The following is a 12,602-nucleotide window of genomic DNA, read 5'->3' as shown; positions in this document are numbered from 1 at the left end:
CGAAGTGTGAAGTCAGTTTTATTAAGGATAATTACGATTTTCTAAAAGCCTGATATCGAAAATTTAATTCATTTTTCAAATGTGAATGTTTTTCCCGGCTTTATAAAACCTCCACTTGTGTATGTAAAAGTGCAGGTTTTCTACAATATTTACAGTACAGTACAATATTTACAGTGCACTTCCTCGAGCATACAAATGATGAATGAAGCCCTAAAGGAACATTGGAATATTGTGTCCCAAAGGCATTCATTTTGGTTTATTAAAAGACTATATACCCACACATTTCCTTTTATATATGAGAATTTCCGGCACTCTTCCCGCGCGCTCAAAGAGAAAAACGATTTTTCTAGAGTCGAGAGTTGAATTTTCCTACTCATTGTCTCGCGTAATATCCGCTAGTTTCGGGCGAGGCTTTCTTATTCTCCCTCTCCCTCTCCCTCTCGTCTCCCGCAGCCTTTTCTAAATCTCTCGCCTTTGTTACAACTCCATTTCACTTTTTTAGTGCAGTCTTCATTCATCGGCATCCCGTCTACTTTTAGCTAGGTAACTGGGAGCAAGATCATTATAGTAATTTATTGAACAATACATACGAGTATATGGCAACGTCACGTTGTTGTCACCGCCACTTTGTATTTAAATTACGACAACCTCATACCTCGAACCGCATTATTTCTAAAAGAAAACACTTGACAGAACTCTCAATCAAGCCCACCCACACTTGTCATCTTTTGCAGTGATTTAAAACCGTCTTACCCTTATAGCTGAATAAAATAATCAAGCTTTGTTGACTTTCGTGGGCTTAAGGGTTGAAAGGGGTACCTATACATTAAATCGTGTGCACATTTAAAGCCACAAGTCCACGTTTCTCATTTTGGTGAGGCAAGCGTTGTGCGCGTTTTAGCTCTGCCAATTTAAGTGAAAAAATCCAGTCTGTTTAATCACTTTTTCATTCCGTTTCTTCCGACTTGGAAGTGGCAAATAAAATGGAGGAAACTTTATTCCATTTCGCGAGTGTATATATATATATTCCGAAGTGCTCTTCTTGTGTAACTTTGGGGCTTTCATTGCGTTTTATTTGATGGACTTTGTTTCACTTCGAATGGAACGAAAAAGACAAAGACTGCTATCAGATTATGTCGGAATAGAGTAATGTTCTATTTCCTGTCCTCAATCCGTTATACTAGTGAAATGAAAACTGTATTTACGGTAAACAGGATGAGCGCCATATTCATTCTGGTTTTTGCTTAGCATTAATGCGGAAATAAATAATGTTAAATTAAACTGTTTTTTTTATTTATTTTCAGGTCGATTCAAAGCTGGAAGAAACACAAATAACCACCACAATTAATGTAAGTTCTCAATTTCGTTTTGTACATTTATGATTTTATTATTTATTTATTGAAAATATACAACGAAAATCTTTTACTTCTGTGTAGGTAGGTACATCTGTTACTTCTATGTAGGTAGGTACATCTTTTACTTCTATGTAGGTAGGTACATCTCACCGTTTCCGTTGACATTACCATGGTTTATAACGTCCCCATAAAACCCGAAACAAACATCTTCGAATTACCTAACCGGTACTTAGGTTAATTGTTTTATTCATTTCGATGGATATGTGGGGTCAAATCGAGCCTTAAATATGTTTTTCATGAATTTAGCGGTTTTACAATAATTGGGACCTTGACAAATAAGAATCCCTGTTGTTTGTATTGACATCTTATACGTACTTAATACGTCTTAAGTTCAGAATAGCGCGATTATTTCACCTCCCGAAAGAAAATCTCGGTTGTAGTCATCCCCACAGAGCCACACAAATATTGACAGACCACTAAGACAAAATGCAAGATTCTATTATGATATTGTTAATTTTCTACTGAAATGGAGTAATACCTTTCGCGTGGTGTTTTTGTTTTACTCGCAGTATTCGCTTAAGTGCTCCCAAATAAGGGCAAGATAGATATGTTGTGTTAACCTCCTCTTACATATGAAGTTATTAAATGAATCGTAACGAAGATAACCGGACGTGCGGTTTCATCTTCCAGTTCGTGGTTGTGGTTTTGTAAGTCTTGCTGTAAATAAAGCTCGCCTGAAATCCCTGACCTAACTGAACATACAATAAAATTATTATTGTCAGACAGCTTTGAAAAAGGAAGGAAAAAACCTGAAAAAATTCTTTTATTTTATGACGAATTTATTGCTCGTTCTTTTTAGACAAAAAGAATTATGGCACTATTTTATTTTTTATTTTATGAAATACACATTTTGCAAGTATGCTTTAAAATATTACGACGAATTATTTACAGTATTGGATTTGTATGCCTTTCTGGAAAGATTACAGTTTTATACAGACAAAACTATTTATTAATACTTGTAATACGCATGTAAAAATTAGTACACTGTTGAAGCATTACTTGCAAAAAGTTTTTTAAATAAAATAATTAGATTAACCCCATCTACGAACGCATAGATAACGTACATTCCGTTTAACCCTAGTTAAGTCTACACAATTGAGGTACACTTCTCTTTCCGCTAGGACGATTAGCTCGCCTTATAAATTAATTATGCTTGCGAATGGAAAATATATCTCCCCCTTTGAGTATTTTAATTAATAACTTATTTAACGAACTTGTCTTCAATTATTATATAATCATGTTTCATATTTGTATGCGGAGCGGCTCAAAATCAGCGCACAACACCGTCCCAAATTCCGCCTCACACGTGAACCAAATAGCTTGTACTCATTAGCGACTATTTCCCAAGTGATTCCGCCGACTAACTAACATTGCTGTGACCTTTTGTTGAACTTACGTTGGGACGCTACGCTTAGTTTTTTGTTAGACGTGTTGCGTTCCCTCGATATGAAATGTCACCAATCTTCGATGGGTATTTCCATAAGCATTTGGGGTGGTGTATTTGGTCCAGGGATTCAGGGGAGGTGAGACTTGACGTAGATTATCCCGGGATCAGTCCGTCAAATGTTGGCTGCGAATGGCTCCGAGCTTACGCCGTGTTTGTTGGTAAAATACGCAGCAACACAAGGAGGACTGAGTAGGTGCCTAGTGTGCCTTGCCACCGGTAAATGTATTCACCTTGAGCTCATCCATTTAGAGCAGAATTAGTTTATACGGAACACTACCGTGGCCGGGAGAGGCGAATCTTCCATATTATATGTCATAAATCGATTGTATGCTAAATTGCGTTTTAATTTTCATCCGCTGATACCTTAATTCATTTGTAGTAACGATTCATTTTCGTTGATCCCTAGAAATCGAATTGATGTTAAGAAATTCTAGCCCCGTTTTATAATACCTAAATATCTGTACCATTTCCATAATGGCGATAAATTATTAAAAAATATCGATGTTTTTATTATTACTGCGAATGCTTCATATTTTCAAAACCACAAATATTGTATTTCAAGCTCTCAAGTGATTCTATCGAATGATTTTATCTTTTTATTCAATATTTTGTTGACTGTAGCAACGTCTCTTTTGATTTGTAAATCCTACGATAATTTAATCTACGACTATGTTCAAGTGAGGGGACACACCTACCCAACGAAGGCCTTTCCTGTAATGCCACTTTAGAGAAACTTTCATTTATTTACAGCCCTTCCTAAGCGCGAGTAAGTCTTCCATACTCTAGGACACGCTCCGGGGTTGTCAGGGCTTAAGTAAATACCCCCCTAAGAGATTATTTCAGAAAAATTTTCCACGAGATTTCTCCACACCGGTAATGCCCTTCATGACTTTTTATCGTTTTTTTCCGTGACAAAAAATAAACCCTAGCTATTGAAGGTAAATAGATTTCACACGTATCAATTCTACCACCTTCCAATCTCTATCAGATTTCTTTTTACGACGCCGAATCCCTTCGAATTCTGAATAAACTCCCGACTTATGGAGACAATTTAATTTAATTAAACTATCGTTGTGTTAAATTGCATTTTCTCTTGTCGAATAAATCATGTATTTTATAAATTGGTTATTTTCCCATTCTGTGTCCAATCTCTGGAACTGTCGCCTAGAAAAAGGGAAAATGGCATTAAGATTTCATCCAACGGTCCCGAAGAAACAATATAGTTTCGCGGAATGCGCCGGTAAAAGCATTGTTCAGAAAAAAAATATTTGTTTCCTCTCGCTATACGGTTGCTTAACTTTAACAAAGGAAAATGATTATTTATCAATATAAAAGTGTAGTCCATTGAATCTTCCCCGAAGAAGAAGCAAAGAAAGAAATGGTTCTTCATACATTTTCCGTTTTTATTAATTCTATTGTTTGTTTTCTGTATGAATTGTGAAGTTTATTTATGTGTAGGCGGTAAACAAGCTCTGAAAACTCTTAATAGCTTCTGTTAAACACCCATTTCCATATTTCAGCCTAGCATATTGCCAAATGTCACGAGATATTTGTAAAAGTTCTTTTCTTTCGAACACTCTATAGAATGTGTTCGGCCGAACTTCTACCGGGTTCATAGTAATATTATATTGTCATTGGGAGAACTCTTTTCTTTTTCTCTTTTTAAATCACAAATCTTCTGCAGAAATAATCAGGAAAGATTTCATTGAGATTCGAATATATCAACAAACATATTATGTTCGCACACGTAGAAGCTTTATTATATTGCCAATTGTTTTTTTTGGTTGTTAGATTTATAAAAAAATCATCGATCCGACAGATATTGCGCAAACTGATTTTGAATTTAATATATTTTTTTAATCAGCCTGTCATCTCGGTATAATTGAACTTAGCCAACTTCACATTCGTGGCTGCTCTACTCCGCGGGATTTTTTGGACGGAAGGACTAACTTGAGTAGACGAATAACAGAGTTCGGAGAGTTCCTATTTTAGGAATTTTTTTTTTTTTTTTTTGTAATTATTTTTTATTTTTAATAATATGTTTACATGGTACATAATTCATTTTACATCTTGGTTCTTTTTACTACTCTTCCATTGAAAGCATTTGCTTGTGTATGGAAGGGGAGTGTACATAAATGTTGTTGTTAATTAGTACTTAAATAATTCATTGTACATAAATGTATGTTTGCTGTAGTATATTTTTTTTATAGTAGTGAAGGATAATATATTAATATAATAAATTTTAAAAAAGAAAGAAAGTTATGGAAAACTAAGGATATTTGTGAGATTAATTAAGTGACAGTAGTTTTTTTTTCAGAATATTTTTAAAGTGTCTCTTGACAGAGAGCAGTATTTGGGTTTTATCATTAATGCTTCTGATTTCTTCTGGTAGACGATTGAAAAAGGTTCTTCCCTGGTAAGTATAATGATGTTGTGCAAAAGACGTATTTAGTTTTGGGCATAGAAAAACATGTCTAAGTCGCGTTCTGTTTTTATTTAAAAATTGATATTTATCTTTTTCTTTTATAATTTGGATTAGTGAGTTTTTAATGTATAGGTCTTTAAATGTAGGTACTTGAAATTCTTCAAACAGGCGTTCTGTAGGGTAGTCAAAGGATTTTTTTAATATAATTTTAATAATTGTTCTTTGTATAATTTCAATTGGAAGAAGGTTACATTTATACGCGGATCCCCAACTAATAATAGCGTATTGTAAAGTGGATTGAACTAAGGCATAGTAAATTATATATAGATTTTTTATCGACAGAAAGTTTCTAATTCTTAAAAATATATATATTAATTTTCTAATTTTGTTTACTACTTGACATATTTGTTCCTTCCATTTCAGATTTTTATCAATAATTACTCCTAGATATTTAATTTTATTTGTTGTTTTTAGTACTGTACAGTTTGATTTGCAATAGTTTTGGCTGTGAATTTTAGTATTATTATGTATGACAATGTTAAAATTTTTAGGAGTATCATTTGTATGGATTGCAAATGGAATTACAAATGTCTTTTCATTATTAAGTGACAGTAAATTAGTGTCGAAAAAATTCTTGAGCGTGTTGATGTCTTCTGTGGCCTTTAACTCTACTTTTTCCCAAGTCTTATCACTTATTATTAATACTGTATCATCAGCGTATGACGTAATTTGACCATGTAAAGGTTGAAAAAAAATATCGTTTACATATATAGTAAATAGAATTGGTCCAAGCACTGTACCTTGGGGGATTCCAAAGCTTGTAATCTCTTGATCACTATTAACACGATTGATTTTTACTACTTGAGGACGGTTTTTTAAGTAGTCGGTGATCCATTTAATCGCGTTGCCTTTTATGCCGATATTATTCAATTTTTTTAATAGCATCTCATGGGATATGCTATCGAATGCCTTTCTAAGGTCAATAAATATACCCGCACATTTTTTACTTTTATCTAATGATTCAGAAATGTATGAAGTTACGTTAGCAATAGCATCTTGTGTGCTGAGAGATTTTATAAAGCCAAACTGGTTTTTGTGTAATATTTTATTATTATCTAGAAAATTTACCAATTGTTTTTTTACTATTTTTTCAAAGATCTTTCCTATATTAGAAATTAGACATATTGGGCGATAATTCGTTGCTTGATGTGGATCTCCAGATTTGTAAATAGGTGAGATTATTGTGGTTTTGTAGTTCATTGGAAAAATTCCAGTAGTTAAACTTAAGTTTATTAAATGAGTGATAGGTTTTATTAAGTGAGGTTTCATAGTTTTTAACATGTGTGTTGTAATAGAATCAAAACCGGGAGACGAACCTCCTTTCATATTTTCTATTATTTTCGAAATTTCACATTCTGTTGTTGTTTCAAACATTGAAAGTATATTACGTTTCTGTATATTTTTATTTTTATGGTTTTCTTGGTTTGAAGGCTTTTGAATATTTTTCGCAAGATTTTTCCCAACATTTGCAAAGAACGAATTAAATATGTTTGCACATTGTTTAGGCTGTATATTGGCATCTATAATTTTTTTATCATGTTCAATGTACTTAATGTTTTGTGTTTTTTTTTGTATTTTCAATGGCGAAATTAACAGTTTTCCACATTTGTTTATGGTTATTTTCTGAAGATAATATTTTATTTTTAAAATACTCTTCTTTACTTTTTTTAATATAAGATATTAATTTATTTTTATATTTTTTATAGAAAATATATGCTTTTTCATCTTGGGGATTTTTTAAAGTTATTTTGTAAAGTTTTTCTTTATTTCTGATAGATATAATAAGTCCTTTGGTAATCCAAGGCTTTAAACATCTTAATTTTGATTTTATGTGTGTTGTTATCTCAGTTGTCGAATTTTTAATGTGTTGTGACATAATATTTTCGAAGTTAGTTGAACAAATTTCAGTATTATCACTGTTTAAAACATTATTCCAATCCTCCTTTTTTAATTTTTCAGAGAGAATAGTCATATCTATTGTTGATTTTTTGGTTATTAAATTATGTTTTTTATGTTTAATAATATTATTATTATACAGAAGTAAGCATGAGTGATGATCAGTTATGTTAGTTTTCCAAACAATTGATTTTATTTTGTGAAGATCTTTAATGTTTACATTTGTCCAAATGTGGTCTAAACAAGATGGAGTATGTTCTTTTATTTCCCTAGTATTTTTATTTATGCAAGATATAAAATTTTGTTCAGTCATGCAATTGATGTATTCATTTTTGTTATTATTTTCTATTTTTTCATTAATATTAACGTTAAAATCTCCTACGACGAAGCAAAGTTTATTTTTTAATTTTAATAATATGTATTTGAGGTCATTTATAAACGTAATAATACTCGAGCCATGCGTTCTATAGATAGCTATTAGATAGTATATTGATTTGCCGAGTTTGAAATGTACTTCGATGCAGTTTACTAAGTGTATTGGATGTTCTATTATGTTAACAATACTAAATTTATTGCTTGCAAATATTATTATTCCCGAATTTTTATTGATGTCTACTTTGGTAGAAATATAGTTGTACTCAGGTAGGTGATAAGACGGTGATTCAGCGTTCGTAAATGTTTCGGATAACACTATAAAGTCCGGTTTTTTAATTAAATTATTTATTTTTAGAATTAATTCATCTAAATTTTTTTGAGCGCTACGGATGTTTATGTGCATTATAATTATATCATTGATGTTTTTAGAAATAATTTTGTTACACGAATCGGTACATATACATTCGTATTCTTGAATTTTAATATTTAACTCTAATTCGTTACTTAAGAAATCATCCATTTAATGCATTTTCGGTTGTATTTTACAAAATTATTTATAAGATTTTTATTCAATGTCGTAGTTAATTCTTTCTTTGGCTAATTTAAGCATGTAAGATCGGAACTTACATGTTTCGCTGTTTGTTCGGTGGTCTACTTCATTCATTTTACTGTTCAAGGAGTTTATTTCTTTCTTCTTGTTAGCTGAGTTGCAGTTAGCGCATTTGGGTGGCAGTTCCAGGGATTTACACTCGGAGATGGGATGATCTTCTGAACAGTGCTTGCATGTTGGTTTATTCATTCTATTGTAGCATTTTTGTGCTGTGTGTCCAAATCTTTGACAGTGGAAACATTGGGTAAGAGGACTGCAGTCTTCTACATAGATTCTCATGAATCCTAGATGAATTTTTTTTTTATTAATAAGATGTAGTCTCATTTCAGGATTTGTTTGTAGTATTAAGTTTTTGCTGTTAGTTTTTTTGTTTGTAATGATGGCCTTAACTTGTAATATTTCTTTGTCTTGGTATTTTTCACATATCATTTTGATGTCGTTGTTTTGTTCAATGATGTCTTCTAAGAATTCTTTTTCGGTATAGTCTTTGTCAAGACCTTTGAATATTACGCATGGATCCGTTTTCAGAAGTACCTCCGCTATTATGGTTTTGTCGACTTCATTTATCTTATCTTTTAATTTTTTTGCGTCTTCTTTTTCTGGGCATGTTATTATAAGGTTTTTTTTTGTTTTTTTAATTTCGCATACTCGAATTCCCAACTGCGATATTTTAATCTTTTGTATTTTCTCTTTTATTTTTTCAGTGTCTTCTTCTTTTAAGCTTTTAATTATTATGGGAAATCGTTTTTCTTGCGTTTGTGATATTAAGTTTTTTACTGCAGAAGAGTATGATAATGGGTATTTTTGTGCTTGGTTTTTTTCTTGAATATCACACTTTTCTTGTAATTTAGCTAATTCTATTGCCATGTGTGATATCATTTCCATGATGTTATTTATTTCTTTCATCATTTTTGATTTGGTTTCTTTGGTAAGTTTATTTTCTTCTATGATTGTATGTAAGTCACTTATGTTTTGTTTCGCCTTTGTTATGAAGGCATGCGGATCAACCGCTTCCTCCATTTTTCCAGGTTAAAAAATATATATTTTCCGTAAATTTATGTATTTTTATAATTTGTCTTGGATTGAAGGTGTTATTTTATTTATTCACCGCTTACGGCGCTCACTCGCGTCCAACACCGTTGGAGGTTTGGGCGACACTGTTCTTCTCCATTGTTTGAGTCATTTAAATAAAACCGGCTTGTTAGACCTTGAGCTACTTTATTTTCCCCGCATGCAATGGTCCTTACTCTCTGTTCCACTTCCTTGCACCACCCGCATGCAATGGTCCTTCCTCTCTGCTACACTTCCTTGCACCACCCGCATGCAATGGTCCTTCCTCTCTGGTCCACTTCCTTGCACCACCCGCATGCAATGGTCCACTCTGGTCCACTTCCTTGCACCACCCGCATGCAATGGTCCTTCCTCTCTGGTCCACTTCCTTGCACCACCCGCATGCAATGGTCCTTCCTCTCTGTTCCACTTCCTTGCACCACCCGCATGCAATGGTCCTTCCTCTCTGTTCCACTTCCTTGCACCACCCGCATGCAATGGTCCTTCCTCTCTGCTCCTCTCTGCTCCACTTCCTTGCATCAAGTGTAGATCGGTAGCACCTGTAGATCATTTTTAAATCGCATCTGCCGCAAGTGTACAGTACCAACCGAGAAGCGGTAGTTAGTCTTTAATAAGGTACAACACTTTACTCTTACTAAATGTTTAAACTATTAACTTGTGTAATATTCTAGCGATTAATGATGTGTGTTAAATTATTTATCCGCAAACAACAATCAACTGTACAAACGGAATATTTAACGAAGTTAAATTTATTGTTGTTTCCTCAAGAGTACCTTGCCGTTAATTTAAGTCGCCTAATTTTCGCGTATACCCAAATTTGTGTAGTTAATTAAATAACAATTTAATTGGCACTTAGTAGAGCTGCGATAAGCTTTTATTTGGCACGTCGGTCGTATTATTTGTCGGGCCCGCAAATCCGCTGTTAATTTATAATTCCCTCCTCTCCCTCCCCCTCACATAGGAGAATAAACACGGCGCGTGATTCCGTCCACCCCATCCCCATCTCCCCGTCAGCAGGGCCTACTAATTCGTGATCAAATCTACAAACCCTACAAACTGAAGAGCATTGTAAAAATGATTTTCATATTATTTATTCTACGACGTCATGATAGCTATTATGTTTTATAAAATGTATTTACCTCTGCGTTGAAGCAAAGTAACCGACTTATTAAAGCTAAATCGCTAAATAATCCCATTTCTCATTATCTTCCCAATTTAGACGAAGTTTTGTCTAATTAAATGAAATATGAATAATACGCCGACCGTAATCCCGACATCACATGAGAAGGATGATTAGGATGGCCCGGGCGGAGTGGGGTGTCTCCGCCCAGATAATTTATTTTATAATTAAATGGCTATTATCCGCCCAACGCCAACGCCAACGTGTCCACGGTTCCCACTCCTGCAACCCCCATTGGAATGATGGACGGCAGTTGTGAAATAGCAATTTGTAGCCCGGATAGTGGACAGCCTTGTTTTTGCTCCGGTCCCGTTTTATTTAGACCCAACATGCTCTCCATTCCGCTTTACTCCTGATTCCTGACCTCCATTCCGTCCAAACTAACAACACACAACTTCTCCTCTCCTCTCCTCTCCTTTGTCCTTGGCAATAAGCGCATGTGTATTCATAATATAATAGTACCCGGCATATATCGACAAATTTACCATCTTTTATTTATTTCTTCCATTTAGTGCTTTTCCTTTTAATCGCCTTACTTCTTTCCTTATTTCGTCTCCTTACTACTGTACCGTGTGTTCCTTGAAATCCTCCTTAGAATCGTGATTATTTATTTAAAACTTATTAATTATTGGTTGCACAATAATTAGAGTTGACCCGAACAACAATTGGATAATTTGGATAGCGCCGTTTTGTGAAAAATCACCTCAAGGAAGCTGTACAAATGTGACGCCTAATTCACTCTATCAAAAAATTTTTTTAATAGTATATTTATATAATTATAAATTTTTACATTTACATTTAGTATATTCCCCATTGTAAAAGTACCACAATTATTATATTACCTACTAATATTATAGACTTCACATAATGAGACAAAAGCTGTTAGAGCTTCCTTGACATTTACGGGGATTTCATTGAACCTTTTAAAACATTTAATAGTAAATATTGTTTTGTGTTGCCTATAAATTTGTCTTGGGAAGCCTAAAATTATTGCAGCTTCTCGTAGGATAGCCACGAACTGTACTATTAATTCCTTTTGACATATAATCCGGTAACATTTTATTTTTAACTTATATACGAATACTTGGGTATTATAGACTAAACGTTATCACACACAAAAAATTTAGTTGGCTTTAAGTTGTGTTTTATTGCTCAGAAAAAAATGACACTTCTGCAGTAATTCAGGTGGGATGCTACATGGTGGGTGATGTTGTAGACCAATTTCCTCGTTTTAAGGTCTAATTTTTCCTTTATCCTACTTAAGAAGTTTTTTTTACAATTTTTTTTCAGTAAACATATTAAATTTTTCATTATTCCAAAGTATTTTTAATTTCTTCTTCTTCTTTAATATTTTCACTGCTTATGTTTAGGGTATTAAGTAAATTTAGTTTGTTGCTAACACCGTAAATTTACTTTTAGTTACATTTAACTTCAGTTTCTTTATATTTAACCATTAAGATATTTAGTACGAGTAGGTATGTACTCGAATACTAAGAGATACAGAAAACATTACACATTGTATGATTTTGATGAAGCAACCGCAAATGTCGCGAAACGACGCTTGCAGTTGATTCGTTCCTTACCCGTAATTCGTAGTACGGTTCGCAAATGTATACGTACCCTTATGGTGCGTGTACATTTGCGAACAGAAACGCGAACCGATCCACGATTTACGGGAAAGGAACGAAGCAACTGCAAGCGGTTTCCCTTAAGTTGACGTTCAGTTCGGCAGTTTGGCTCGCGTGTACCATTACGCCTACTTACTGTTTTTAGCAAGTAATGTGTACAAAGAACGATTTTAAATATTCTAAAAGATTTAAAGCATGTTATTTTTATTCATTGGCTCTAAAAGAAATAAAAAAGAAACTTTTTTTTAAAATTGGATTTATTTTGAATTTCACTGGAATTTTCATTTCTGAAATCAATTACCATGTTTGAATGGTGCTGTACGCAAGCGACGCATCTGTGTGACTGTCGTGATAGAATCGTAGGTAGGTACTTATAAACTAAATGGGAAAAGCGCGCCGAAAAACGCTATCAAATGTTTAGAGTAGTGGAAGAACCCTCGACATCCCATTTGCCTGTTAATTATCACGGTGGACTGTGTCGGCGACAAATGCGTT

The 12,602-nt window shown here is 33.5% G+C and overlaps 1 protein-coding gene across 1 annotated transcript in view; it reads left to right on the top strand.

Annotated features, from left to right (window-relative positions):
* The window catches only part of LOC149423993 (uncharacterized), a 238,977-nt gene that overhangs the window by 191,676 nt on the left and 34,699 nt on the right, over positions 1–12,602 (top strand). Inside the window, exon 5 of the mRNA XM_089631109.1 lies at positions 1,305–1,349. Within this exon, the coding sequence (XP_089487235.1) occupies positions 1,305–1,349 (45 nt within the window). The remainder of the gene's footprint in view (positions 1–1,304; positions 1,350–12,602) is intronic.

Source organism: Hesperophylax consimilis, chromosome 4, assembly GCF_061612785.1.
Source record: "Hesperophylax consimilis isolate HC1 chromosome 4, BYU_Hcon_1.0, whole genome shotgun sequence".
In the NCBI taxonomy this organism is placed as follows: Eukaryota; Metazoa; Arthropoda; class Insecta; order Trichoptera; family Limnephilidae; genus Hesperophylax; species Hesperophylax consimilis.
This window is presented reverse-complemented; position numbering and strand designations above follow the sequence as displayed.